This window comes from Selaginella moellendorffii, unplaced genomic scaffold, assembly GCF_000143415.4.
Source record: "Selaginella moellendorffii unplaced genomic scaffold, v1.0 SELMOscaffold_10, whole genome shotgun sequence".
NCBI lineage: Eukaryota > Viridiplantae > Streptophyta > Lycopodiopsida > Selaginellales > Selaginellaceae > Selaginella > Selaginella moellendorffii.
Window position 1 is genome coordinate 410,100 of NW_003314271.1, and position 26,639 is coordinate 436,738.

Consider the following 26,639-nt stretch of genomic DNA (forward strand, 5'->3'; position numbering starts at 1 on the left):
TGACTCATTTTCAAAATGTAATGCACCACAAAAGACACATATAGATGACATATTTCCAATATTAAACAGTTGTATTGTATGGTCATTATAATTCTTTTGATGTGCTAATTTATAGATAGTATAACTGTGATGATTACATGTATTTGTATTAGTTTCATTAGCATTTTCAAGGTTTATATTTGTATGACCTTCATTAGCATATGCTATGTTTGTATTAGCATTGTCGAGATTTGAAGTAATTTTTGCATTAGCATGTTCAAGGTCTAGATTAGTTTCTTCATTACCATATGCAAGGTTGTTGTGAATATGATTATATGTGCTAGTGTCAATAGTTGGAGGCAAATGGTGACATATGCCTCTTAATACTTCGCGAAGCCGAGGCATATTTGCTAGGGATGATAAATGAGATGAAATAACCTATCTAGTGTCAAAGCACTTATCTTAACATTTTCAGAGATTCTAAGTAAAAGCCAGAACTCGCCTTCTTCTTACACTGGAAAAAAAAATTTAAAAAAATAAAAACGAAGACTATACAATGAGAGCACAATCTGTACACACCTTAATCTGTAAACAAAAGAGACTAATCTAGCAACCAATAAAACCTAGACACAGGACTGGCACACCTTTTCCAGGGCGTGGTGAGCAACTGTGAGAGGTGGGTGGGGTTTGCAAGTTAGAGAACTCACCTTGGGCTTGTTCTCTCTCGCAAAAGGACAGCAACTGCAAACTCTCTGATGGTTCTGGCTGTGAAGGCTGGCTCTGGCTTCAGCTCTACCACTGGATAGCATCCACAAACCCAAATGAAGACATTTCAAATTTTCACAGCACACAAAAATCCAGATTGTTGGGGTTGGGGGCCAAATTAGCGGCTGCTGGGCTGACTGTGAACACAGACCTTTGCAGGAAGAAGCACAATTGCTGCGATTGCCACTGATCCGGCAAGCAAGCGTTCCAGCAAGCAAGCGTTAGCTCAATTGCGGCAGGGCATCCAGGGCGAGCTAAGAAGAACGGGCACGGGGGCAGGACACCACTGGCACACGTGTCGCTGTGCCTTCTTCTCCCGCCCCACGCGGCTTGGCCGCCTCCCATTGGTCCCTGAATTCCCTCGCTCTCGCCTTTCGAGCTTTGTCGCTAAAGATCCTCGCAATGGCCTCAGCAATCTCCTCCCGCTTCACAAACACGTCGGAGCTCCTCCCGTCCGAAACTTCCACCCCGATGCGGCACCTCTCCGCCATGATCTTGCGGTTGAGCCCCTCCTCGTATATCCGAGGCCAGCAGATGATCGGCACGCCGCTGGAGACGCTCTCCAGGACCGAGTTCCATCCGCAGTGGCTCACGAATCCAGCCACTGCCCTGTGCGCCAGAACTTCTCTCTGCGGCGCCCATGAAACCACCAGGTCTCGTCCCTTGGTCCGCTCGACGAAGTTCTTGTAGAAGTCACTGTTCTTCACCAGGACTGTCGTGTCGCCCTCGTCCACGAACTGGGGCGGCCTGACTGTGAGCAAGAACGGCACCTTGCTCGCCTCCAAACCGAGCGCGAGCTCCTCGAATTCCTCCTGCGAAAGCTTCGCTATGCTGCTGCCGAATGCGACATAGAGGACTGAGTCTGGCTCCTGGGTGTCGAGCCAGTCGAGGCATTCAGAAGAACGGGCACGGGGGCAGGACACCACTGGCACACGTGTCGCTGTGCCTTCTTCTCCCGCCCCATGCGGCTTGGCCGCCTCCCATTGGCCGGGAGCAAACATCAGAAAAATTTCTCGCGCAACCATGGCTACCGACCCTGGCCCGGGCCTGGGATCCAACGGCCGGCGAGCCTCCCCACTATCGCTTTATATGTATAGATATATATATATATTAATTGAGTTTGTATAGAAGTTTATGCAGAATAGAAATGCAGACTACAGTTGGGATATATATAAATTTCACAACTATGTAATGATCTGAAAGGAAAATACTAGACTTTTGCAAAGCACACTCAAGAACAACAAAATAACTCCAATGTTGTGTTTACCAATCTCTGGCAGCTCTCCAAGATTTACAATGTATAGTCTGGACTTTGGATGGGGGAAACCAGCCGCTGTTTGACACGCTACGAAGCTGTGGAACGGCTTCTACTTCTACGACCCGTCACCGAGAGGTGGGAAAGCCATTGAAGTCACGGTGTTCCTTCCTCCTGAAACAATGGCGAAGTTCAGTGAGAAAGTCAAAACGAATTAATCCTGTGTACCACCTTACGTGTTAATATCCAGAGTCTATCGTCTCGTCTGCTTGTGTGACATGACTTGACTCCAATCAATCCGTGCGTGCTGTTTAGAATATAATATCCCCGAGCCTCTAGGAGTCCCTGTGCTGCTTTGCTTGTCACTGCGAGTTCGGGCTTGGATCTTCGACGGGGTGAAGATGAAAATGGACAACTTTTAAGTGAAAATCACCGAGGTACATCTTCTCTCGCCTGCAAATCCCACTGAGAGGTGTCAGCTCCCCTTCACAACATTCGCTCTAATGTAAAAGAGGGACTCCATGCCATTCCTTCAAAGAGTAGCGTTCTATGAATCCACTGGTAAAGACGCAGATCTCCAACAGGGATCATACCGAACGCTGCCGCAAATGGGAGGATTTCCTCACACCAGAATGGCCGCCATTCAAGAACACGTCTGGATGGAAGCTCGACGAAATATTTCGACTTCTTGGTGATTGGGAGCGGTGTTGCTGGCCTTCGGTATACGCAACGTTGCCAGGTTGCGTCCGGTGGGGCGTCTTCTCCGACCTCATGAGCTCGGCTTGGCACAGGGCCTGGTAAGCCAGCATCTCCTGCTTCGCCTAGGCCTCGTTGATCCTACCATTACTCTCGCCCCTGTTACTTACCACGCACAGGCTCTCACGGGAATGCCCACACAACCGTGTCCGACCAGAGTAGCCATGGAGCCCTAGGAGTGCATGGCATCTTGTCACCACGCCCTCTTCCCTTCCCGGCCACGCGTGCATCCCGCCCATTGGCCGCCACAACATTGAGCCGATATTCCCGCTAACCATGGCCACCGGTCCTGGCCCGAGCCTGGGCTGGCCTCCCCTTGCCGAGAACCATGGCTTCCGAGGCTGCCCCGGGCCTGGGATCGGACGGCTGCGGGGGTGTGGGTTCTTCGTTCTTATTATTATAGATATTACTCAAAGCCAAGAAAAAAAAGGAGAAAGCTTCCATGTTTGCTTTTCTTTCTTTTCCTATTTTGTTTCAGTTTTTTTTTTTTTTCCAGCTTGAGTTGCTGCAGGAGCTGGTGTGCGAGTGATCAAATGCCAGGTTCGCTCGATTTTAAAAACTCCACTCTTCTGTTTTGATGCTTATCTCCAACTCTTGTCTCGAGTGACAAAACAGATGTTCTTGAGAGGCACCACCACGCAGATCATGAACGCTATCCAAAGCTTTACTTGTAGATAGTTTCATACCATTTGCTTGTCGATAGTTTCCAAGTTCCACGCAAAAGATCCAGGCAAGTTTTCATTTTTGTTCGTTTTGCTCTCTTTTTCTTCTTGAATGTTTTTTTCTTTTTTTAAACGTTTTTTCATCTTGAGTTGCTGCAGGAAGGAGCCCGTCTACGAGTGGCATCAAATGCGAGGTTCGGAAAGCCTTCTTCAAACTCTTCACTCTTATCTGATGAAGCCGGTTGGACACATGCAAAGGAAGCATGGCTTGGACACCCCCAAATCAAGCTATCGGTTTCAACTCCCTTTCCGGATGAGAGCATTTACTTGTTTTCCATGCGGCTGTACAACGGTATGCTCGAAAGCTGGTCGGGAATTCTGGGCAATGCCAACTTATTTTTGTTGGGCTTGTGTAAAGAGACCAGGAAAATTTGCGTATCGTATCTTATGAAGGACCAGCACTCTCCCGTCTGTAAACGTTGGAGATTTGGCAATCTTAGCTCACAAGTCAAAAGAAGTGAGGAAACGAAAATGCTAGACGTTATTTCGTGGACTTTCTGCCAAAAGAATCGACATCCAGGAACAACACAGGCTCTAATATTTCTTAATTGTGTTTTCGCAACACAACACCAGTAGCAAAGTTTTAAGCTTGGAAGATGAACTGGCGCCTCAAAGACTTCAATACGGACGCGTCGCCCGCCACCATTGCTCCGTCACAGTTCGACTGCTGTAAAAATTTTCTTTTTCAGCTGCAGTCACTGCAAAAGCCAACAATAATGCTGATTGTCACAATGTCAAAAAGTTGCAGTGTACGTAATGAAGCGGATAGCAAGACTTCCCATATCTCGCATATCTCTTCCATATATTTCATATCTTTTCATATCTCGAATGTTGAAAGTCACCATCAGCAACTTTGGCCAGTGTGCAGGCTAGAAGCCGAAGACATCCCACATGCTATTCAGATGCCCACCCAGCCCACAGCTGGACTTCCACACACACAACACAGCCAGCTAAGGCCAGGCTATACAGGCTTTAGAGGAACGACTTCACTTATCTGCAAAAGCAATTGCATGGCACCGGTCCCATGACTGCTGCCGTGATTATAAAAACATCTATCTATCTATCTCGCTTTGTGGTAGAAATTCCATTTCGAGCATTTTCGTTTTATCGTTCTTAAAGTTCAAAATGATCATTACGCTACGAAAGAACGGAACCTGAATGCGACGGAACAATAAATGAAGGGAAGTGGCGTCGGTCACTCTCCCTCCAAATCTTAGATTTGTTTTCCGGACGAGAGCTTTACTTCTTTTCCGTGCCGCTTGTACGAGCATGGTCGCGTCACTTCGAACTTGTTTTCGTTTGGCTTGTACAGGCGTGAGCGATCAATTCTTATATCTTATGGACAGGAAAGCTCTTCTTGTCTGAAATTGTTCAAGAATTGATTGAAGAATTGGTGATCCTAGCTCACAAGCGAGGAAACGGCTGTTATCTTGCAGAAATGAATCAAGACTCAAGAACACCACAGGTTCTAATATTTCTGAATTGTGTTTGCGCTCTTCTTTCACTCTTCCTCTCATAAAGTATGGGATTGACCAAAATACACGAATATTTTGAATATATTCAACGTAACCTTCAAATATTTTTTATCTGGAAAGAATACCTTGGCACTTGACGGAAACGAATATTTTGAATATAACCTTCAAGAATACCTTGGCACGTGATGGAACAATAAACTAAGTCCAGACTTGTGTTGGCACGAAAGGTCACAGCATCAAAGCTAAGCAGGAAAGTTTCAAGCATGAACCAGCAGATCAATGGCCTCGTCCTCCCTCCGAGAATCCACTACCGCCGCGTCGCCGCCAGCGCCGCCCCCGGCACCACCACCACCACCAAGTCCAGCAAGTTCGACTACGATCTCTATGTCAAGACCAAGCGCGAGGCCGTGTCCATCTCCCTCCACCGCGCTTTCCCCCCGCCGCTCAAGCAGCCCGAGACGCTCAAGATGCACGACGCAATGCGCTACGCGGTGGGCGGCGGGCGGCGGACGTGCCCCATCGCTTGCATCGCAGCGTGCGAGCTGGTGGGCGGCACCCAGGACGACGCCATGCCGGGAGCCTGCGCGCTTGAGATGATCAAGGCCAGCTTCTGCGTCCAGGACGATCTCCCGTCCATTGACGACTCGGAGCTCCGCCACGGCAAGCCCACCGTCCACCGCGCGTTTGGCATACCCACGGCGCTCTTCGCGGGAACCGCGCTGCTCGCGCTCGGCTTCGAGCACCTGGCGGCGCGCTACAGCGGCGATACGGCGGCGAGGATGGTGGCGGAGGTGGGCCGGGCTATCGGGTCAACGGGTCTGCTGGCCGGTCAAGCCGTGGACCTGGGCATCGAGAACCCGGACCGCGGGGTAGAGCTGGAGACGCTCGAGTTCGTCCACCTCCACAAGACGTCGGCGCTGCTCGAGGCGTCGTTGGTGGCCGGGGCCATTGCTGGTGGCGCGAGCGAGCAGGAGATTGAGGCGCTGAGAGCGTATGGACGGGTGACCGGGCTTCTCTACCAGATCGTGGATGATGTCGCGGACGCTACCAAGACAATGGAGGAGCTCGGGAAGATCCCGGGCCAGGACGCGATGGCGGGCAAGAGCACGTATTCCACCATCTTGGGAGTGGACAAGTCGAGGGAGATGGTTGGGCAGCTGTTGGTGGAGGCCAAGGAACGATTGGGTGTGTTCGAGGAGACCAAGGCACTGCCGCTGATCCACCTAGCCGATCACTTTGCTAATTGGGCTTGAGACTTTAGTTTGGTATAATGACTATTGTTGTTTCTTATTATTATTATTATTATGAGTTTAACACAACAATAATAGAATCAACTGGAAATAATTATTTGAAGCTCAGAAGTTGTGTGGCTTTTTTCTGGATAGTCTCCCAAGCCTTAATAACATGCTTAACCTCAGTTAAAGTACCTCCAACGGCCATTCGCAACAAAAAATCCCCCGAGAGCACCTGTTTTTCAGGTGTTTGGGTCATTACATGGTGGCATGATGCATTTAGAAACTTACTGTATGTGTGATGAATGTTGTTTCGTTTGAATTCACTGCGTGAAGTAAATTTTCATTGAGAGCATTTACGGAACTGGCCTCAATTGCTTTGAGCCTGAAGCAAACAAGTCCAAATCTGCAAGGCACTAAAACCTGCAATACAAACTTCTTTGCTATACTGAATTCAAATTTAAGAAGTTGAATTTCACGAACCTCGAAACGTTTGTCTTCAGTGACTTTTCTCTCGAAAAGCCTAGCTAGGCAAGTATGATGTATGATATAGTTTTTAAGTTTGGAGGAGCCATAAAGTCGCATGACAAGCCACAACTTCAGAGCTCTAGAAAGAAACAGACCATGATATGTGCCAACAATTAAAACATAAACAAAGCAACAACCTGAATCTTTTTCCGAGTGATACTTGCCAGTCCTTGAAATCCACGACTTCCCCCGCCTCAGATGCCTGTACTAAATAAACAAAATGATAATTAATTAATTACTCCACACCTTGTTACGAAGATATTCTGACTGGACCGAAAGCGTTGAAGTCAAGGTCCTTGCATTCTTTAATATAACACAAGTAAGAAGTGGGAATAACTTAGCAACAATACCTTAACCCATAATACAGAGCAATCTAGATTTGTCAAGAGCCATTTGTGAGTTCCAACATTGAGTGAATCAGCCTTCTCGATGCCATCCAAGAAATGCCTATACTCGGGGCATATGCACGCACTGCCTCCGTATGCGGCATCTACGTGAAACCACATTTCATATTCCTGGCAAATGGATCGATTATCAAAGCAAGCAACAAGCAAACAAAGTTGGAAATGCCAGATTACCTGAGCAATTTCACCAAGGTCTAGCAATGGATCTACAGCGGCGGAAGACGTGGTACCAAGCTGCAATAAGAGCGTTATGTAAGGATGCAGAAGACCCACGTATCACAGTACCGTGGCACCCAGATACAGTGGTATGACATCGTCCCCGCCTTCCTCAATAGCTCCACGCAAGAGAGCAGGCGAGAGCGCGTAGTTTGTTTCCTTGGTTGTGGGCAGCACCACCAGCTTGATGCCCGCAATCTTACAGGCCTTGTGCAAGCACATGTGAGTCTGATCCGACGTGTACGCTCGGAGTCTGCGCACCACGTCTTCCTCTACAAGCCCATTTGGCGTGTGCTTCGAAATGGCTCGACTCCGGGCGGCACACAGTGTGACGAGCATTCCCTCGGTCGCTGAGCCTTGGATGACGCCCCCGCCTTTGCCTAGAGAGTAAAACAAGCAATACGTAAGGCGAGACGTGGCAGTGTGTGATAGACCTGATGATCCCGAGAGGAAGGAGTCTGGCAGCTCGAGAAGCTTTCCCAACCAGTTTACGACAATAATCTCCAGCTCCGTGGCCGCGGGTGAGGCGATCCAGCTGAAGTTGACGGTATTGAAGCCGGAGATGAGGATCTCGGCTAGAATGCCGGCGGTGCTACTGTTTGCCGGATAGTAGCTGAAGAAGCTCGGGCTCTGCCAGTGCGTGAGGCCGGGAATGATGATGTTGCTCACATCTAAACAGCCACATTGCCAGATTTCATGAGAGATTCGATGATATAGACGGGAGTACCAACCAGCAAGAATGTCATCGAAGGACTCTGGATCTTGAGGTGCAAATGCGGGGATTAAATCATTCAAGTATCCTGGCTGCACACAGTAGTACAAGTGAGTAGTGACGAGGGAGGAGGAACAGGAGAGAAACGTGAAACATACACTAACTTGGCTTCTGACCGGAAACTTCTCAATGTGGCGATAGTAGTCGGCCACAAAATCCACCATTCGGTGGGCATGCTCCCGAAACTCCTCAGAGTCCATCAACTTGAGGCCGGGTGGTGGTGCCGATTCGCCCATCTCTGAGCTCTCGGGCTATGGCTCCTCAATCAATAATCTTCCTCCCACGTTTTCTATCTGGATCGTATGTTTAGTAAGAGAGTTTCTTTAATCTTTGGCAAGTTTCTTTTACTACCTAGGTATATTTCTAAATTCTATCAAGTCTTGGTGAGAGTGGCAATGGCTGTGGACAACCAGGAGCTTGAAGTGTTTTACGATGAAGGATGTGTGGTGTATGAAGCAGTGTGGGGTGAGCATATGCATTCGGGTTACTTCGATGCTGGCAACACTCGCGACTTTCGAGCGGCACAAATCCGAATGCTCGAGGAGCTCTTGGCCTGGGCAGGAGTACCGGGTAAGCATTTCAATCGCTCCGAGACACACCCTTTTACAATGTGTGCATCTAGACGACGAGCAAAGCCGGCCAAGGAACATTCTGGATGTGGGCTGTGGATTTGGAGGAACATCTCGGTATCTATCCAATAAGTACTCCGCGAATGTCACAGGAATAGCATTGAGTAAGTACGAGATTGGCAGAGCTAGAGCCATTGCAAAGGCAGAGGGTGTTTGTGACAAGGTATTGCTCTACCATCGCACAAATCAAAAGCATCTTCTTGGTTCATTCAGGTGGCATTTCAAGTGGCAGATGCTTTGAGTCTGCCCTTCGAAGACAACCAGTATGATCTGGTTTGGTGCATGGAGTGTGCCGATCATATTGCAGATAAACTCAAGGTAAAACACTCTCATAGAGTTTGAGCTTCATATGTTACTATTTCTTCGTCTGAGCAGCTAATGCAAGAGATGACGCGTGTGGCCAAGCCCGGAGGCTGGGTTGTGCTCACAGGATGGTGTCACCGAGAGTTTACCCATGGCGAAACTTCACTCAAGAAGCATGAGCTGGTCATAGATTTAATCAAGACTGAAAACGTGAGTTAAATTATATTTTAATATATGTGATTTGTGTTTGCAGAAGATCCTGGACAAAGTCCGTGCAGCATATCTTCTTCCACCTTGGTGCCAGACATCTGATTACAAAGTTATAGCAATCGACGCGGGTTTGCAAGTGTGTGCTGTAATCTCAATATAATATTTAGAGTTTACTGTGATTAATGTTGCCAGGGGGTAAAAGTGGAAGACTGGACACGGCACATGCTTCCGTTTTGGGGTCTGCTCACTGCAGAGATCTTTACCTTGAGAGGCGCATTCAAGATTTTGACATCAGGTAATACAAAACTTTCACAAGAGTCTTACCTCTCTAATGAGTAAACAGGATGGGCACATCTTCGTGCAAGTATATCCTTGGCATATCACTTCTCCTACATGGACAAAGGATTCAAGACTGGCGTTTTCAAGTATGCTGTGGTTATGGGAAAGAAAGATAAGAAGTAGTTCCAGTAGCAGGAGACTTGCCTCCTTTATTATCTGTTTTGATTCATAAAGGTCGAACAATTGACACAGCAAATCATCAATAATAATTCATTATTTCTTACACTGGATCGCCAGCGTCTTTGTTCTTGCAATGGCCAGCGAGATCGAAGAGATTTATGATGAGGGATGCGTGGTGTACGAGGCCGTGTGGGGCGAGCATATGCACTCGGGCTACTTTGAGGCGGGCAAGCCTGGGGACTTTCGAGTGGCACAAGTCCGAATGATCGAGGAGGTCCTCTCTTGGGCCGGAGTACCAAGTAAGCTTCCCTCTCTATTCTATTACAATCTCCTAGATGATGAGCAAAGCCGGCCTCGAGACATACTGGACGTGGGCTGCGGTTTTGGGGGAACTTCTCGATATCTGTCCAAGAAGTACTCGGCAAATGTGAAAGGAATAGCACTGAGCGATTACGAGATCGCCAGCTCCATTGCTCCTGTTTTTCTTTCTATATAAAAATATCTTTGTGAAGTCCAAATTTATGAAGGTATGCAGACCTCATTGTGTTTACAATCCACTTGTGCATGGGGCATGGAGCATGGGATCAGTTAACCAATTAGTTACTTAACGTTCATCGCCCACCTTCTCTCACTCTTGTGGTCTTATAAAATATATGACAATAATATTTGTAAGTATAGAATACCATATATTGAACAATGCTACTCTATCGCATTATATACAATTGTTGAAATTCATTTCTAAATCTTTTAGTCGGTATCCCAAAACCGTGTAAACAATGAATGAATATACTGGGTCTTGCAGCTTCCAGCTGGAGCTGGGTTGGTATTCGTAATTTGTATGAAAGGGAATGGGGCACCATACCTAATCTGCATTCAGTGTATATTAGATTTTAACTTTGAAAATGGTGCTAGATATCTTTATTTTTATTGAAGAAAGTCTTATATTTATTTATTCATATTCAAGTTGGTTCATGAGATGCTCGTGGGACACAAGTGTATATTGTCAATTGTCATTGGGGAAGGAGGGACAGAGTGCCTGGAGGAGCAGGCCCTGTCGCCCCTGGCTCCCATGAGGTCCGGGAGGTTGTGTGCGTTGAAAACGAGCAGGGTGCTTGGCAGTCGTAGACGACGTGTCTTTACGTCTGCTTTGCATCTCGCGGGGTGACTGGTGTATGTCGTCGTCCGAGCTCGACGAGCAACAAGTGACAAGCAATCTCGGACTTTTACATAGTGAATACCATCTAACAAGGAGAAACAGCGGCAAAACTAGGGGCGATGGTAAGATACTTCATGTTTGACCGAAAGGATTAAAATACATTGGAAACAGACTTATGCAGCGTACAATATCTTTTGAGAATCTCAACCCCACTGACGAGAATCGAGCAATGGTGGCTGAAAGTACTTCACGTGCTCTTGGGCCTCTTCAAGCTGCTCCGGTTGACAAGAATGGTGGCCTTGTGTGTGTTCTACTGGAGCTCTACGCTTGAATTATCTACATGACTTTGTTTTCGGTGCCCGTCAAGCGTGTGCGAGAACGACTGACGCTGTGGAAGTTAGTGTTTCTGACTTAAAAACATTTTGCCAAAGATTTCTTGACAGTGGAGCCCTTTGACAGATTGGTCACAAGCTTTATCAAATTACGATAGAGCCAACACAAATAAAAAAAGTTGTTGTCCAATCACATCCAGTAGTGCCTGCCATTCCCCATGCCTCCTGCTATGGTGGCTGTGACGGTGATGAACAGCAAACAATCCTCCTAGCCAGCGCAAGCTTGTGGTGTCTCGAGGTGCCCCGTGAAGCATGTGTGTGACCGATTAACACTCATTCACAAGGGCACGGCACCACAAGATTCAAAACAGCATTAGATAGAGAGAAAAAATTTGCTGGCCAGAGATGCAAAAGACTCATGAAAGTGGAAAACTTACTGGTGACAAGCTTGATCGACGTAAGATAGAGCCAACACAATTCCAATCGGGCAGGACGTGGAACGTGCGATGGATTAGAGAGTGACCTCCTTGTGGTGTTGCGCCAACACAATCAAGACAATTCTCGTCCAGTGCCAATTCACATACCACACGCTTCCTGCGAGCTGTATTCTTGGTGGCTGTGATGTTGGTGAAGTGGTTACAATCCTCTTTACTAGTCCAAGCTTAAAGTTTGAAATAAAAATGCTGCATTTGTGACAAAAACAATTGTCATTACTAGCATCCATTAGAAAATATTGATTGTTGAAAATTAAGTTGGAATAAATAATTGTTGTGTCAGGATTCGAACCTGCGCAGGCAAGCCCACATCCCCACACTTCGGGTATTCCACCACTTGGGTGGCACACTTGTTCAGAAGTTCAAGCTGGTGATACTTGAAGGGCTCCACTCTGTTGCCTATGAGATGCAAATAGAGCTGTAAGTTATGCAGTGCCTGATTCTCAGGTTTGTGCTTCAGATAAGTCAAGCCTGTGTGGACAACTTCCAGCACCACCCCAACGTGAGATACGTAGCCCAGAGTGCTTCCCGGAAGCTTGGTAACCACATCCAAGGGATTAACCACGGTGAGGACTCGGAGGCTCTGCAACCTTTCTGCCGCCACCTTGAACGCATGGTTGCCACCTTGACGACCACCTAGGGCAAGTGCGGTCACCGGGATCAGCTTACCATTGGGACATGTCGTAGGCACACAGGATTGCGAGCGAAGCTCCAAAACTATGCCCGGCCACAGTGATGCTCAATTTTTCATCAATGAGGCTCCTGAGCGTGGAAACTATCTGATCACGGGCACAGAGGTGTTTCCAAACTCCTCGCCTGGATAAGAACGAGTGTAAAGTGTGGATACATGGTCGGACACCAATACGGGCGACGAGCTTCCGGCCGCCACTGCTAGTTTCACTGTATTCAGCCGAGGGAGGGGCAAGAGCGAGTCGATCTCCGACCATTCCCGAGTGAGCTCCATGCCCCGAAACGCAGGGAGGATGTCTCTTCGTCCCAGCCTCAAGCTTTCTTCATCATGGCCAGGTAGCCAGACCTGGCCATATGATCTGTATCTTTGGTGCTGCCATAGATGTACTTGTGTATCGTGTAGCCGGTGTTGCCCATCTGGAGCTTGTGGAATAGCTGTGACTTGCCATGAATGCACAGGCCATACCAGCGAGATGCTTGACTTCGTTGAATCCATCCACCACGCATTAGATGTGCTGGCCGTAGCGGATCAGCTCCTGGCAGAGAGTTTCGTCCATGGGATTCCCAAGCATGCCTTTCCAGAATGTCTGGCTTTGGACTATCCATTTCCCTGTTAGAGATGGTGCCGAGAAATGAAGAGACAAAGACTTCGAGTATGATAGTACTTTTAGGTTTGCCAAATTGCCATGTCCGTATTCGATCGAAAAGCTGAAGGTATGCCCACTGTCAGTGCAGCGGGCGAGAAGCTTTAGTCCATGCTTCCTGCTGGACAAGCTTCTTTTGTTCGTACATCATGGCAGAAAAACTTTTGAAAACGTTTAAAGAACTTACAGAAATTCGGCAGGTCTAGGCTATTGGGAACAAAAAAGAATAAAGAATAAAAAAACTAAAAGAAAGATCGAGCTGCAAAGGCATCCAAGCATCCAGAGTGCGTTCATGACTTTTTGTCATGGGTCCTTGAGTTTGCATAGGGCAGAAGTTGGTGTGCCAAAGTTGCCATTGCTACTCTCCAACTTTGCATTTAGTCCTGCTTCGAGTTACAAGCACAGCCCCAGGATGCACGTTATCATCGACGCACCTCGAGGCATCCAGCTGGTTGTCCACAAACTCAGCGAATGATAAAACACTGCTGGAACGTTCTTGTTTACTCTCGAGAAAGACAATCAATGAGGGAACACATAAACGTACTGCTAGAAGTTAAATGAAGAAATTCGACCAAGCGTGCGTAAACTGCAGGAGTGACTACAGCTCTCTTAAGATGCTCACAAGGTGTAAATTAGCTATTTCCAGGTTACAGCTCAAAAGGTAGTTTCTCGTATTGACATGGCTGCAAGTAATAATTTCTTGTCACACGAGCATCTCATGACCAGCTCTGTTCAAAAGGTTAAATGGTTCGCCAGGGGTAACTTCTGCAGAAAAATCACAGTGACGTTTCTCCACAAATGCTTCTACAAATCGTTGTACTTAAATGTCATTTCGAACTTCTTGCCTTCCACCCCAGTGTCGTCATGAGTAGCCCTATCACCTTTGTCGCGAGCCTGATACCAGCGTCAATGACTAACACCAACAAGTGACCCGTTTGTGTACCGATAAGCTGAATGTACCATAATCCATGAGATATCCAACTATCCTTGAAGAGCTAAACAAATCATAATTAATTAAAACGACATAAAAACATGTTCAGGAAATGGTGGATCAAGGTACTCACATCTGAAGAAACTGTATGCATCAGTTTCGAGTAAGCCATGGAGTGCACCCATTAACTATATTACATTTATATATTTACTGTGTATATTTATATATTTACAATATGAAGATGACCGATCTGTTCTGTTTAGCTGCAAGAGGAAGAACAACCATGAAAACATACAAAGAAAAAGTTTTCGACTTACATGCCATAGGATTGGAGAGAGCAGCGGGGCGATGGGAGCTGGACCAATTCTTGTAACCACAGGTTCTAATATTTCTCAATTGTGTTTGCGCTCTTCTTTCACTCTTAGTACGGGATTGATCAAAATACACGAATATTTTGAATCTATTCAACGTAACCTTCAAATATTTTTTATCTGGCATACCTTGGCACGTGATGGAACAATAACTTGACCAAAATACATGAACATTTTGAATATAACCTTCAAATATTCAAGAATACCTTGGCACGTGATGGAACAATAAACTAAGTCCAGACTTGTCTTGTTTGTGCTGGCACGAAAGGTCAGTCACTACTCAGCATCAAAGCTAAGCAGGAACGTTTCAAGCATGAACCAGCAGGTCAATGGCGTCGTCCTCCCTCCGAGGATCCACTACCGCCGCGTTGCCGCTAGCGCCGCCCCCGGCACCACCACCACCACCAAGCCCAGCAAGTTTGACTACGATCTCTATGTCAAGACCAAGCGCGAGGCCGTGTCCATCTCCCTCCACTCGGTTTTCTCCCCGCCGCTCAAGCAGCCCGAGACGCTCAAGATGCACGAGGCAGTGCGCTACGCGGTGGGCGGCGGGCGGCGGACGTGCCCCATCGCTTGCATCGAGGCGTGCGAGCTGGTGGGAGGCACCTAGGACGACGCCATGCCGGGAGCCTGCGCGCTTGAGATGATCAAGGCCAGCTTCTGCGTCCAGGACGATCTCCCGTCCATCGACGACTCGGAGCTCCGCCACGGCAAGCCCACCGTCCACCGCGCGTTTGGCATCCCCACGGCGCTCTTTGCGAGCACCGCGCTGCTCGCGCTCGGCTTCGAGCACCTGGCGGCGCGGGCGAGGATGGTGGCGGAGGTGAGCCGGGCTATCGGGTCAACGGGTCTGCTGGCCGGTCAAGAACCCGGACCGCGCGGTGGAGCTGGAGACGCTCGGCCTCGAGCAGCGCCGACGTCTTGTGGAGGTGGACGAACCGGGGCCATTGCTGGTGGCGCGAGCGAGCAGGAGATTGAGGCGCTGAGAGCGTATGGACGGGTGACCGGGCTTCTCTACCAGATCATGGATGATGTCACGGATGCTACCAAGACAATGGAGGAGCTCGGGAAGATCCCGGCCAGGACGCGATGGCGGGCTTAACGAGGATCCATTGGAGAGCAAGTCTAGCTCCAATAGCGTATATCAAAGCCATCTTGGGCGTGGACAAGTCGAGGGAGATGGTTGGGCAGCTCTTGGTGGAGGCCAAGGAACGATTGGGTGTGTTCGAGGAGACCAAGGCACTGCCTCTGATCCGCCGATCACTTTGCTAATTAGGCTGTTTTTGGAGACTATATTACTATTGTTGTTGTTGTTGTCGTTATTATTATTATTATTATTATTATTAAGTTTAAGTTTAGCACAACAATAATAAAATCAACTGGAAATAATCATTTGGAGCTCAGAAGTAGTGTGGCTTTTTTCTGGATAGTTTCCCAAGCCTTAATAACATGCTTGGCCTCAGTTAAAGTACCTCCAACGGCCATTCGCAACAAAAAATCTCCTGAGAGCACCTGTTTTTCAGGTGTTTAGATCATTACATGGTGGCATGATTCATTTAGAAACTTACTGTATGTGTAATGAATGTTGTTTCATTTGAATTCACTGCGTGGAGTAAATTTTCATTGAGAGCATTTACAGAACTGGCCTCAATTGCTTTGAGTCTGAAGCAAACAAGTCCAAATCTGCAAGGCACTAAAACCTGCAATACAAACTATTTTGTTATACTGAATTCAAATTAAAGAAGTTGAATTTCACGAACCTCGAAACGTTTGTCTTCACTGACTTTTCTCTCGAAAAGCCTAGCTAGGCAAGCATGGTGTATGATATAGTTTTTAAGTTTGGAGGAGCCATAAAGTCGCATGACAAGCCACAACTTCAGAGATCTAGAAAAATACAAACCAATTAGATATGTGCCAACAATTAAAACATAAACAAAGCAACAACCTGAATCTTTTGCCAAGTGATACTTGCCAGTCCTTGAAATCCACCACTTCCCCCGCCTCAGATGCCTGTACTAAATAAACAAAATTACAATTAACTAATATTTACTCCACACCTTGTTACGAAGATATTCTGACTGGACCGAAAGCGTTGAAGTCAAGGTTCTTGCATTCTTTAATATAACACAATATACTTTAGTAAGAAGTTGGAATGACTTAGCAACAATACCTTAACCCATAATACAGAGCAATCTAGATTTGTCAAGAGCCATTTGTGAGTTCCAACATTGAGTGAATCAGCCTTCTCGATGCCATCCAAGAAATGCCTATACTCGGGGCATATGCACGCACTGCCTCCGTATGCGGCATCTACGTGAAACCACATTCCATATTCCTGGCAAATGGATCAATTATCAAAGCAAGCAACAAGCAAACAAAGTTGGAAATGCCAGATTACCTGAGCAATTTCACCAAGGTCTAGCAATGGATCTACAGCGGCGGAAGACGTGGTACCAAGCTGCAATAAGAGCGTTATGTAAGGATGCAGAAGACCCACGTATCACAGTACCGTGGCACCCAGATACAGTGGTATGACATCGTCCCCGCCTTCCTCAATAGCTCCACGCAAGAGAGCAGGCGAGAGCGCGTAGTTTGTTTCCTTGGTTGTGGGCAGCACCACCAGCTTGATGCCCGCAATCTTACAGGCCTTGTGCAAGCACATGTGAGTCTGATCCGACGTGTACGCTCGGAGTCTGCGCACCACGTCTTCCTCTACAAGCCCATTTGGCGTGTGCTTCGAAATGGCTCGACTCCGGGCGGCACACAGTGTGACGAGCATTCCCTCGGTCGCTGAGCCTTGGATGACGCCCCCGCCTTCGCCTAGAGAGTAAAACAAGCAATACGTAAAGCGAGACTTGGCAGTGTGTGATAGACCTGATGATCCCGAGAGGAAGGAGTCTGGCAGCTCGAGAAGCTTTCCCAGCCAGTTTACGACAATAATCTCCAGCTCCGTGGCCGCGGGTGAGGCGATCCAGCTGAAGTTGACGGTATTGAAGCCGGAGATGAGGATCTCGGCTAGAATGCCGGCGGTGCTACTGTTTGCCGGATAGTAGCTGAAGAAGCTCGGGCTCTGCCAGTGCGTGAGGCCGGGAATGATGATGTTGCTCACATCTAAACAGCCACATTGCCAGATTTCATGAGAGATTCGATGATATAGACGGGAGTACCAACCAGCAAGAATGTCATCGAAGGACTCTGGATCTTGAGGTGCAAATGCGGGGATTAAATCATTCAAGTATCCTGGCTGCACACAGTAGTACAAGTGAGTAGTGACGAGGGAGGAGGAACAGGAGAGAAACGTGAAACATACACTAACTTGGCTTCTGACCGGAAACTTCTCAATGTGGCGATAGTAGTCGGCCACAAAATCCACCATTCGGTGGGCATGCTCCCGAAACTCCTCAGAGTCCATCAACTTGAGGCCGGGTGGTGGTGCCGATTCGCCCATCTCTGAGCTCTCGGGCTATGGCTCCTCAATCAATAATCTTCCTCCCACGTTTTCTATCTGGATCGTATGTTTAGTAAGAGAGTTTCTTTAATCTTTGGCAAGTTTCTTTTACTACCTAGGTATATTTCTAAATTCTATCAAGTCTTGGTGAGAGTGGCAATGGCTGTGGACAACCAGGAGCTTGAAGTGTTTTACGATGAAGGATGTGTGGTGTATGAAGCAGTGTGGGGTGAGCATATGCATTCGGGTTACTTCGATGCTGGCAACACTCGCGACTTTCGAGCGGCACAAATCCGAATGCTCGAGGAGCTCTTGGCCTGGGCAGGAGTACCGGGTAAGCATTTCAATCGCTCCGAGACACACCCTTTTACAATGTGTGCATCTAGACGACGAGCAAAGCCGGCCAAGGAACATTCTGGATGTGGGCTGTGGATTTGGAGGAACATCTCGGTATCTATCCAATAAGTACTCCGCGAATGTCACAGGAATAGCATTGAGTAAGTACGAGATTGGCAGAGCTAGAGCCATTGCAAAGGCAGAGGGTGTTTGTGACAAGGTATTGCTCTACCATCGCACAAATCAAAAGCATCTTCTTGGTTCATTCAGGTGGCATTTCAAGTGGCAGATGCTTTGAGTCTGCCCTTCGAAGACAACCAGTATGATCTGGTTTGGTGCATGGAGTGTGCCGATCATATTGCAGATAAACTCAAGGTAAAACACTCTCATAGAGTTTGAGCTTCATATGTTACTATTTCTTCGTCTGAGCAGCTAATGCAAGAGATGACGCGTGTGGCCAAGCCCGGAGGCTGGGTTGTGCTCACAGGATGGTGTCACCGAGAGTTTACCCATGGCGAAACTTCACTCAAGAAGCATGAGCTGGTCATAGATTTAATCAAGACTGAAAACGTGAGTTAAATTATATTTTAATATATGTGATTTGTGTTTGCAGAAGATCCTGGACAAAGTCCGTGCAGCATATCTTCTTCCACCTTGGTGCCAGACATCTGATTACAAAGTTATAGCAATCGACGCGGGTTTGCAAGTGTGTGCTGTAATCTCAATATAATATTTAGAGTTTACTGTGATTAATGTTGCCAGGGGGTAAAAGTGGAAGACTGGACACGGCACATGCTTCCGTTTTGGGGTCTGCTCACTGCAGAGATCTTTACCTTGAGAGGCGCATTCAAGATTTTGACATCAGGTAATACAAAACTTTCACAAGAGTCTTACCTCTCTAATGAGTAAACAGGATGGGCACATCTTCGTGCAAGTATATCCTTGGCATATCACTTCTCCTACATGGACAAAGGATTCAAGACTGGCGTTTTCAAGTATGCTGTGGTTATGGGAAAGAAAGATAAGAAGTAGTTCCAGTAGCAGGAGACTTGCCTCCTTTATTATCTGTTTTGATTCATAAAGGTCGAACAATTGACACAGCAAATCATCAATAATAATTCATTATTTCTTACACTGGATCGCCAGCGTCTTTGTTCTTGCAATGGCCAGCGAGATCGAAGAGATTTATGATGAGGGATGCGTGGTGTACGAGGCCGTGTGGGGCGAGCATATGCACTCGGGCTACTTTGAGGCGGGCAAGCCTGGGGACTTTCGAGTGGCACAAGTCCGAATGATCGAGGAGGTCCTCTCTTGGGCCGGAGTACCAAGTAAGCTTCCCTCTCTATTCTATTACAATCTCCTAGATGATGAGCAAAGCCGGCCTCGAGACATACTGGACGTGGGCTGCGGTTTTGGGGGAACTTCTCGATATCTGTCCAAGAAGTACTCGGCAAATGTGAAAGGAATAGCACTGAGCGATTACGAGATCGCCAGCTCCATTGCTCCTGTTTTTCTTTCTATTTTAATATATGTGATTTGTGTTTGCAGAAGATCCTAGACAAAGTCCGTGCAGCATATCTTCTTCCACCTTGGTGCCAGACATCTGAATACAAAGTTGTAGCAATCGACTCGGGTTTGCAGGTGTGTGTTATAATTTCAATATATTATCTAGAATTTATTGTGATTAATGTTGCCAGGGGGTAAAAGTGGAAGACTGGACACAGCACATGCTTCCGTTTTGGGGTCTGCTCACTGCAGAAATCTTTACCTTGAGAGGCGCATTCAAGATTTTGACATCAGGTAATACAAAACTTTTGCAAGAGTCTTACCTCTCTAATGAGTAAACAGGATGGGCACATCTTCGTGCAAGTATATCCTTGGCATATCACTTCTCCTACATGGACAAAGGATTCAAGACTGGCATTTTCAAGTATGCTGTGGTCATGGGAAAGAAAGGTAAGAATTAGTTCCAGTAGCAAGAGACTTGCCTCCTAACTCCAAACTTATTCTCTGTTGTGATTCATAAAGGTCGATCACAGGTGACAATTGACAAAGCAATAATTTAATCATCAATAATAATTCATGATTTCTTACACTAGGAAGGAATTTTAGCGTGAGTCCTAGCCGCGGGGGAGGATCTTGCGGCAGTTCCCGTAAGCGCCAGTGTCTGTGTTCTTGCAATGGCCAGCGAGATTGAAGAGTTTTATGATGAGGGATGCGTGGTGTACGAGGCCGTGTGGGGCGAGCATATGCACTCGGGCTACTTTGAGGCGGGCAAGCCTGGGGACTTTCGAGTGGCACAAGTCCGAATGATCGAGGAGGTCCTCTCTTGGGCCGGAGTACCAAGTAAGCTTTTGATCATGGTATCCCTCTCTATTCTATTACAATCTCCTAGATGATGAGCAAAGCCGGCCTCGAGACATACTGGACGTGGGCTGCGGTTTTGGGGGAACTTCTCGATATCTGTCCAAGAAGTACTCGGCAAATGTGAAAGGAATAGCACTGAGCGATTACGAGATCGCCAGAGCCAAAGCCATCGCGAGGGCGGAAGGAGTTTCAGACAAGGTAGATTCCACTCCGTTGTTTGGGGCTGTTTCTAACACTTAACGAACAGGTGACGTTCCAAGTAGCAAATGCACTGAATCAACCGTTCGAAGACGGCCAGTTTGATCTCGTCTGGTGCATGGAATGCGCAGTGCACATTGAGGACAAACTCAAGGTAGAAGAATTCATAATCTTTTCATCTGGGTTTGTTTAAATCCCGCACGCGATTGCAGCTTGTGCAAGAGATGGCACGCGTGACCAAGCCCGGAGGTCGGGTGGTGCTTGTGAGCTGGTGCCACAGAGAACTGAAGCCTGGAGAAACTTCACTCAAGAAGGATGAGCAAGTAAGCGAAGTTCCTAGATATTTCTTGATCCCTTAAAAAGATTGTCATAACATATGGCTTCAGGCGCTCTTGGATAAGATCTGTGCTGCTTACTTCTTTCCACCCTGGTGCGCCACTTCAGAGTACGAAACATTAGCATGCAATGCGGGTTTGCAAGTAAGACTTCGGGTTCTTCATCGACTCTATGGCTGATCTTATGTATTATCTGATCTGTAGGAAGTAAAGGTGGAAGATTGGACTCGACACATGCTTCCATTCTGGGGAATGCTCACGGGCCAGCTCTTTACATTGGGAGGTGCATTCAAGCTCCTGACATCAGGTAAGTAAAGATCTTGTTACGTGTCGCAGCTTTAGTTTCTCGTTTTTATTTCTTGCTTTCCAGGGTGGGCACATATGCGGACAAGTCTGTCATTGGCTTACCACTTCTTCTACATGGACAAAGGCTTCAAGAATGGCACCTTCAAGTATGCCGTGGTGGTGGGAAAGAAAGAGCTGTTATCATAAGGGAGCATTGGATTCCCCATTGCTTCTGTTTTTCTCCAAATTTATGAAGGTATGCAATCCACTTGGAGCATGGAATCAGTTAACCAATTAGTTACTTTTCACGTCCATCGCCCACCTTCTCCATCTCCCTGCGGAACCATATCATTCTTGAAGTATCTTACCATCCCCACCGGTGTCGTGTTAACCTTGTTCTTGTTAGATGGTAAAAAACTTACTACTATGTAAAACTTATATAAACATGAAGTTAACATTTGAAATAGTCCGAGATGGCTTGTCACCCGTTGCTCGTCAAGCTCGGACGACGACGTACACCAGCGAGATGCAAAGCAGACGTAGAGACACGTCGCCAGCAGCCCCATGCTCGACTTCAACGCACACGACCTCCCGGACCTCATGGGAGCCTGGAGCGACAGGCCCTGCTCCTCCAGGCACTCTGTCCCTCCTTCCCCAATGACAACTGACGACACCACCCTCACTAAAGAACGACGTCTCTTATAATTCCTTTATTTTTTGTTTAAAAAAGCGTGTATAGCCCGCAAGAGCACATGCTCCTGCGGGCTAAAGAAGACTATATACGCATGATCTATCTATGTATTTATCTTGCGGCCCACGAGCATCTCATGAACCAACTCGAATATGAATAAATACATATACTTGACCAACTTCAATAAAAACCATTTTCAATGGCATCTGTCACTCAGGTATGATACCCCATTCCCTTTCATACACTATAATTACGAATACCCCCAGCTGGGAGCTGCAAGACTCAATATATTCATTCTTTCATATATTGTTTACATGGTTTTGAAGCAAGAGACCAAAAGATTTAGAAATGAATTTCAACAATGCATTGCTCAATATAGATTAAGTATAGTATTCTATAACTACAAATATCACCTGTATTATTAAAGTCATATAAGAATAAAATCTTTTATAAGACCTGTTTGACCAAAAGGATTAAAATACATATAATATCTAACCCCATGAGATGCTCGTGGGACAAGAAATTAAAGACTACCTTAAAAAAGGTTTTGTGCTGTAACCTGGAAATAAGAGAGCTGTAGTCACTCCTGCAGTTTACGCACGCTCGGTAGAATTTCTTCACTTTGACATTCACAACACTGAGCAAATCAACCGCAAGGTATGGACAACTTCTAGCAATACGTTTATGTATTCCCTCATTGATTGTCTTTCTCGAGAGTAAACAAGCTGAGAACGTTCCAGCTGTGTTTTACTATTCGCTGAGTTTGTGGACAACCAGTTGGATGCCTCGAGGTGCGTCGATGATAACGTGCATCCTGGGGCTGTGCCTGTAACTCGAAGCAGGACTAAATGCAAAGTTGGAGAGCAGCGTAGCAATGGCAACTTTGGCCTCTAACAACGCCAACGTCTGCCCTATGCAAACCCGAGGACCCATGACAAAAGGCATGTACGCACTCGGGTGCTTGGATGCCTTTGCAGCTCCTTGCGAAAAGCGCTCCGGGTTGAACTCATTTGCATCGGCTCCCCACAGCTCTGGGTCGTGGTGGAGCCAGAGAAGTGGAATGGTGACTTGCGTGCCCTCAGGAACTTTGATCCCTCCCAAAACCGTGTCTTTGGAGGCTACTCTCTGGACTTCAGAGATTGCTGGATAGAGCCTCAGTGTCTCGTAAAGAATCATCCCCACCTATAAGTTGAACTTTAAAGAGCATTCGAAAAGGCTGTGAGAAACCTACCAGCTTGAGCTTGTCAAGAGCGCCAACCTGGGAGTTCTCCTTGAAGTGTTCTTGGACCTCGGCTCGGGCTCGGTTTTGCCAGTCGGGGTTGAGGGCGAGCATAAAAAGAGTCCACCCGAGTAAGCTGCCGGTTGTTTCGTGCCCGGCAAGGAAGAACGTCTTGCATTCGTCCACCACCACCTTGTCACTGAATCCTGCAGACTTGTCGCTCTCCTCCAGGATCAAACCAAGCAGATCATCTCCATAGTTGCCGGAGCTTCTTCTCCGTTCATGGATCAAGCTCATCACGGTCCTGTCAATCTCTCTCTTCACCTTCCAAATCTTACGATTGAGAGGGCACGGATAGTAACTGGCATTATAGGATTGTGTGTCAGCAGACTTTCGATTGGTGGAAAATGCATACCTGAAGAGTGGAAGCCAAAAGTAGCTCTGGGCCTCGAGTGCTAAATCACCCAGCACTGTGAGCCCACGAAAGACTTGCTCACCTTTTTCATAGTTGGCACCAAAGGCAACGTGAGAAATGAGGTCTGCGGCGAGCTTCTTCAAGTCGTGCGCCACTTCTAGCTCGGCTTGTCCGTGAGGAACACAAGTTTTCCATTTGGCGACCAGTTTCTCAGAACACGCTCGAATCCTTGCATACATTGCCTAGAAATGGAATCCGTGATCTCTATCTAGATTGCAGAGAAAACAAGTCAAATCTATGCCTACCTTCAACTTGAGCGTATGAAATGCTGGAGAAAGCACATTTCTCCGCTGAGACCATTCCTGGCCGCCTTCCAGCCCGAGGACTCCATGGCCTACAACGTCAATCACGACCTGAACTTGATCGCTCGACTTGGGGAAGTTTTCAAACTGCCTGGACAGGATCTCGCGAGCACAGTCGGGATCGAAGAATGTGACATCGGGAACATCCAGGGACCTTGTCAAGTATGGCTTTCCTGCGGCACATTTTCTCTGTAGAGAGGGAAGTCTGTATAGAAAGCACGGCCTTACCATACTTGGACGACCACAAGACAACTTCGGGCGTGACATGAGCGACAATGTCGTGACAGGTTTCCATCACCTTGCCCTGGTTCTCAATCCTCATCTGGTATTGCTGGCCACTGTTGCCAGCCAAGAACTTGGGCGGCGGTCCCTTGAGCCCCTGCTGCTTTAGTATCCCCTCTATTCTCCTCGAGCGCCTCCATGGTCGCGCAAGCCTCCAGAGCAGCGCCGCGCAAATGCCCACCACACCAAGCACAAGCAACGCAGCCATAGAGCTCTCTCTCTCTCTCTCTCTCTCCGTTTCGGCTTAATGCTAGGTTAGCAATGAATCTTGCTCTTAATCCAGCCCCGCATTTGATGCGAGTAGAGCTAAGTTCGCTTGGTTTCTCTCTCTTCTTGATCTTTCTTTTTTTCTTTTTTGTTCCCAGACAAGGAAGCAGGAGTGTAAGTTCTTTAACCCTTTTCAAAAATGATGTACGAAGAACAAAAGAAGCTTGTCCATGGACCAAAGTTTCTGGCCCGCTACGAGGACGAACTCGCTCGCGAGGGGTGCACACAAACCAAGAGACAGAGGGACGTGCCCACGAAGCCAACAAGAGGCTCGAAAAGGTGATCAGTTTCTTTCTAGCCATCTACGTGACCGGGGGTGTGTCCGAGCTCGGCCCTGAAGGTTCAATTCTAGTAGAAATATTTCGAAGGTCCGGCGTCTGAAGCATTCCCATCGGATGACTGTTGTCTCCCGCACCACAATGGCTCTTAAGCTGCGATCGAATGCCCGACCTTTTGCCACGACGCTCTTCTTTTCAAAGCATGGCAAACTCTGAAAAGCAACACGTCCTGAATTATTGTTTAATTTACATTAGGTACTCGAGCAAGAAAATTCAACCCTGCTTTAGATCGATACCTAGATCTAGGTGGCTTGGATACAATGGCCAATCGACTCGCATCATCTCTGGCAAGCAAATGGAAGCTAGTCCAAGGCCAGACATTCTGGAAAGGCATGCTTGGGAATCCCATGGACGAAACTCTCTGCCAGGAGCTGATCCGCTACGGCCAGCTAATCCAATGCGTGGTGGATGGATTCAACGAAGTCAAGGCATCTCGCTGGTATGGCCTGTGCATTCACGGCAAGTCACAGCTATTCCACAAGCTCCAGATGGGCAACACCGGCTACACGATCCACAAGTACATCTATGGCAGCACCAGAGATCGCCCCCGTCTAATCACAGGTACTGGTACCACCAGGGAGCCCCACACTGGATGGTCTGGCTATCTTGCCATGTCGAACGACCAAGAAAGCTTGAGATTGGGACGAAGAGACATCCTCCTTGCGTTTCGGGGCATGGAGCTCACTCGGGAGTGGTCGGAGATCGACTCACTCTTGCCCCTTCCTCGGCTGTATCCAGCGAAACCGGCAGTGGCGGCCGGAAGCTCGTCGCCCGTGTTGGTGTCCGACCATGTAGCCTCACTCTACACTCACTGCTATCCAGGCGAGGAGTTTGGAAGCACTTGTGTCCGGGATCAGATTGTTTCCACGCTCAGGGGCCTCATCGACGCAAACAGGGACGAAGAGCTGAGCATCACGGTGGCCGGGCATAGCTTGGGAGGTGCGCTTGCAACCCTGTGTGCCTACGACATTGTCAACGAGAGTGTCAACGCAGCTCCCAATGGTAAGATGATCCCGGTGACCGCATTTGTCATTGGTGGTCCCCAAGTTGGCAACTATGCGTTCAAGGTGGCGGCGGAAGGGTTGCAAAGCCTGCGAGTCCTCACCGTGGTAAATCCCTTGGATGTGGTTACCAAGCTCCCGGGAAACGCTCTGGGTTACGTATCTCACATTGGGGTGCTGCTGGAAGTCGTCCACACCGGCTTGGCTTATCTTAAGCACAAACCCGAGGATCTTGCAGTGCATGACTTGCAGCTCTACTTGCATCTGATTGGCAACAAAGTGGAGCCTTTCAAGTATCACCAGCTTGAGCTTCTGAACAAGTCTGCGGATCTGCTGGCGAATCCGATCGTTCCGCCCAAGTGGTGGTATGTCCGAGGTGTGGATGTGATTGTCAGTGTGGACGAGGAAACGGGGAAGCTGTGTTTCAAGCTGACAAATGTCTCTCCAAGTGATCCAGAGTACAGTTGAGTTCATGGATGGACTTTTATGATCAAGCTGTGTTCATGGATGATTGTATTCTTATTCCACTACTGCTATATTCCAGTTTGCAAACCTGGAAGTTCTGACTTTGAACTATGCTCAAGGAAGAAGCAGCGACTCCAGACGCTCTAGCTTCGTCTGGATTGCAGCACTTGTGCTACATCCGGATTCCGGATGAGAATGACTCAATAAAAATGGTACACTATAGTCTTTGAACTGAAGCTCCAAGTTACTCTCATCTTTGTTTCCAAGGCATGGGAAACCTGAAAAGCAACTCACTGACTTACCACTC

General features: G+C 47.6%; 10 protein-coding genes and 3 long non-coding RNA genes across 17 annotated transcripts; 8 read left to right on the plus strand and 5 right to left on the minus strand.

Annotated features, from left to right (window-relative positions):
• Positions 1-819: 819 nt before the first annotated feature.
• LOC9631633 (hydroquinone glucosyltransferase) lies at positions 820-1,769 on the minus strand. The gene is made up of 2 exons (XM_002968341.2): positions 1,029-1,769; positions 820-930 (listed from the first exon to the last, which is right to left on the minus strand). The coding sequence occupies exons 1-2, from the start codon at positions 1,767-1,769 to the stop codon at positions 820-822; spliced, it is 852 nt and encodes a 283-aa protein (XP_002968387.2).
• An 81-nt stretch (positions 1,770-1,850) lies between these two features.
• Positions 1,851-2,591, minus strand: LOC112345851. The gene is made up of 2 exons (XR_002992193.1): positions 2,231-2,591; positions 1,851-2,173 (listed from the first exon to the last, which is right to left on the minus strand). It is a non-coding gene; the product is annotated as an uncharacterized LOC112345851 (long non-coding RNA).
• Positions 2,592-2,746: 155 nt separating this feature from the next.
• Positions 2,747-3,484, plus strand: LOC9631634. The gene is made up of 3 exons (XR_002992194.1): positions 2,747-2,796; positions 3,252-3,295; positions 3,371-3,484. It is a non-coding gene; the product is annotated as an uncharacterized LOC9631634 (long non-coding RNA).
• Positions 3,485-3,573: 89 nt separating this feature from the next.
• On the plus strand, positions 3,574-4,078 carry LOC112345850. The gene is made up of 2 exons (XR_002992192.1): positions 3,574-3,611; positions 3,676-4,078. It is a non-coding gene; the product is annotated as an uncharacterized LOC112345850 (long non-coding RNA).
• Positions 4,079-5,011: 933 nt separating this feature from the next.
• Positions 5,012-15,679, plus strand: LOC9631174 (geranylgeranyl pyrophosphate synthase 9, chloroplastic). Of its 3 annotated transcripts, none has more exons than XM_024673055.1 (2): positions 5,012-6,115; positions 15,521-15,679. In XM_024673055.1, exons 1-2 carry the CDS (start codon positions 5,216-5,218, stop codon positions 15,593-15,595), a joined length of 975 nt encoding a protein of 324 aa, XP_024528823.1. In that variant the 5' UTR covers positions 5,012-5,215; the 3' UTR covers positions 15,596-15,679. The 3 variants fall into 3 exon arrangements, with proteins under 3 accessions (XP_024528823.1, XP_024528824.1, XP_002968087.2); XM_024673056.1 differs by lacking the exon at positions 15,521-15,679 and adding an exon at positions 15,277-15,514 and having other exon boundaries at positions 5,012-5,906; XM_002968041.2 differs by lacking the exon at positions 15,521-15,679 and having other exon boundaries at positions 5,012-6,305.
• LOC9631175 (tyrosine decarboxylase 1) lies at positions 6,275-8,380 on the minus strand. Its single transcript, XM_024673054.1, has 11 exons — positions 8,203-8,380; positions 8,064-8,136; positions 7,767-8,003; positions 7,402-7,712; positions 7,291-7,350; positions 7,063-7,227; positions 6,959-7,015; positions 6,850-6,914; positions 6,668-6,791; positions 6,476-6,607; positions 6,275-6,419 (listed from the first exon to the last, which is right to left on the minus strand). The coding sequence occupies exons 1-11, from the start codon at positions 8,338-8,340 to the stop codon at positions 6,297-6,299; spliced, it is 1,485 nt and encodes a 494-aa protein (XP_024528822.1). The 5' UTR covers positions 8,341-8,380; the 3' UTR covers positions 6,275-6,296.
• On the plus strand, positions 8,396-9,788 carry LOC9631635 (probable tocopherol O-methyltransferase, chloroplastic). Its single transcript, XM_002968042.2, has 7 exons — positions 8,396-8,674; positions 8,727-8,896; positions 8,947-9,051; positions 9,109-9,219; positions 9,290-9,382; positions 9,439-9,541; positions 9,590-9,788. Exons 1-7 carry the CDS (start codon positions 8,407-8,409, stop codon positions 9,706-9,708), a joined length of 969 nt encoding a protein of 322 aa, XP_002968088.2. The 5' UTR covers positions 8,396-8,406; the 3' UTR covers positions 9,709-9,788.
• On the minus strand, positions 15,637-17,824 carry LOC9631636 (tyrosine decarboxylase 1). Its single transcript, XM_024673053.1, has 11 exons — positions 17,634-17,824; positions 17,495-17,567; positions 17,198-17,434; positions 16,833-17,143; positions 16,722-16,781; positions 16,494-16,658; positions 16,381-16,437; positions 16,269-16,333; positions 16,084-16,207; positions 15,892-16,023; positions 15,637-15,835 (listed from the first exon to the last, which is right to left on the minus strand). Exons 1-11 carry the CDS (start codon positions 17,769-17,771, stop codon positions 15,713-15,715), a joined length of 1,485 nt encoding a protein of 494 aa, XP_024528821.1. The 5' UTR covers positions 17,772-17,824; the 3' UTR covers positions 15,637-15,712.
• Positions 17,825-17,826: 2 nt separating this feature from the next.
• Positions 17,827-19,239, plus strand: LOC112345747 (probable tocopherol O-methyltransferase, chloroplastic). Its single transcript, XM_024673057.1, has 7 exons — positions 17,827-18,105; positions 18,158-18,327; positions 18,378-18,482; positions 18,540-18,650; positions 18,721-18,813; positions 18,870-18,972; positions 19,021-19,239. The coding sequence occupies exons 1-7, from the start codon at positions 17,838-17,840 to the stop codon at positions 19,137-19,139; spliced, it is 969 nt and encodes a 322-aa protein (XP_024528825.1). The 5' UTR covers positions 17,827-17,837; the 3' UTR covers positions 19,140-19,239.
• A 15-nt stretch (positions 19,240-19,254) lies between these two features.
• LOC112345819 (probable tocopherol O-methyltransferase, chloroplastic) lies at positions 19,255-20,074 on the plus strand. The gene is made up of 4 exons (XM_024673323.1): positions 19,255-19,435; positions 19,472-19,614; positions 19,805-19,907; positions 20,016-20,074. The coding sequence occupies exons 1-4, from the start codon at positions 19,270-19,272 to the stop codon at positions 20,072-20,074; spliced, it is 471 nt and encodes a 156-aa protein (XP_024529091.1). The 5' UTR covers positions 19,255-19,269.
• LOC9631637 (probable tocopherol O-methyltransferase, chloroplastic) lies at positions 19,846-21,761 on the plus strand. Of its 3 annotated transcripts, XM_024673060.1 has the most exons (11): positions 19,846-19,907; positions 19,956-20,063; positions 20,136-20,146; positions 20,207-20,260; positions 20,321-20,453; positions 20,503-20,672; positions 20,722-20,826; positions 20,885-20,995; positions 21,059-21,151; positions 21,212-21,314; positions 21,378-21,761. In XM_024673060.1, the coding sequence occupies exons 5-11, from the start codon at positions 20,357-20,359 to the stop codon at positions 21,497-21,499; spliced, it is 801 nt and encodes a 266-aa protein (XP_024528828.1). In that variant the 5' UTR covers positions 19,846-19,907; positions 19,956-20,063; positions 20,136-20,146; positions 20,207-20,260; positions 20,321-20,356; the 3' UTR covers positions 21,500-21,761. The 3 variants fall into 3 exon arrangements, with proteins under 3 accessions (XP_024528828.1, XP_024528826.1, XP_024528827.1); XM_024673058.1 differs by having other exon boundaries at positions 20,207-20,453; XM_024673059.1 differs by lacking the exons at positions 19,846-19,907; positions 19,956-20,063 and having other exon boundaries at positions 20,116-20,146; positions 20,207-20,453.
• An 882-nt stretch (positions 21,762-22,643) lies between these two features.
• On the minus strand, positions 22,644-24,535 carry LOC9631177 (cytokinin hydroxylase). The gene is made up of 5 exons (XM_002968345.2): positions 24,208-24,535; positions 23,923-24,152; positions 23,618-23,859; positions 23,215-23,563; positions 22,644-23,165 (listed from the first exon to the last, which is right to left on the minus strand). The coding sequence occupies exons 1-5, from the start codon at positions 24,467-24,469 to the stop codon at positions 22,734-22,736; spliced, it is 1,515 nt and encodes a 504-aa protein (XP_002968391.1). The 5' UTR covers positions 24,470-24,535; the 3' UTR covers positions 22,644-22,733.
• A 591-nt stretch (positions 24,536-25,126) lies between these two features.
• Positions 25,127-26,335, plus strand: LOC9631638 (phospholipase A1-Igamma1, chloroplastic). The gene has a single exon (XM_002968044.1). The coding sequence runs from the start codon at positions 25,127-25,129 to the stop codon at positions 26,333-26,335; it is 1,209 nt and encodes a 402-aa protein (XP_002968090.1).
• Positions 26,336-26,639: the final 304 nt, after the last annotated feature.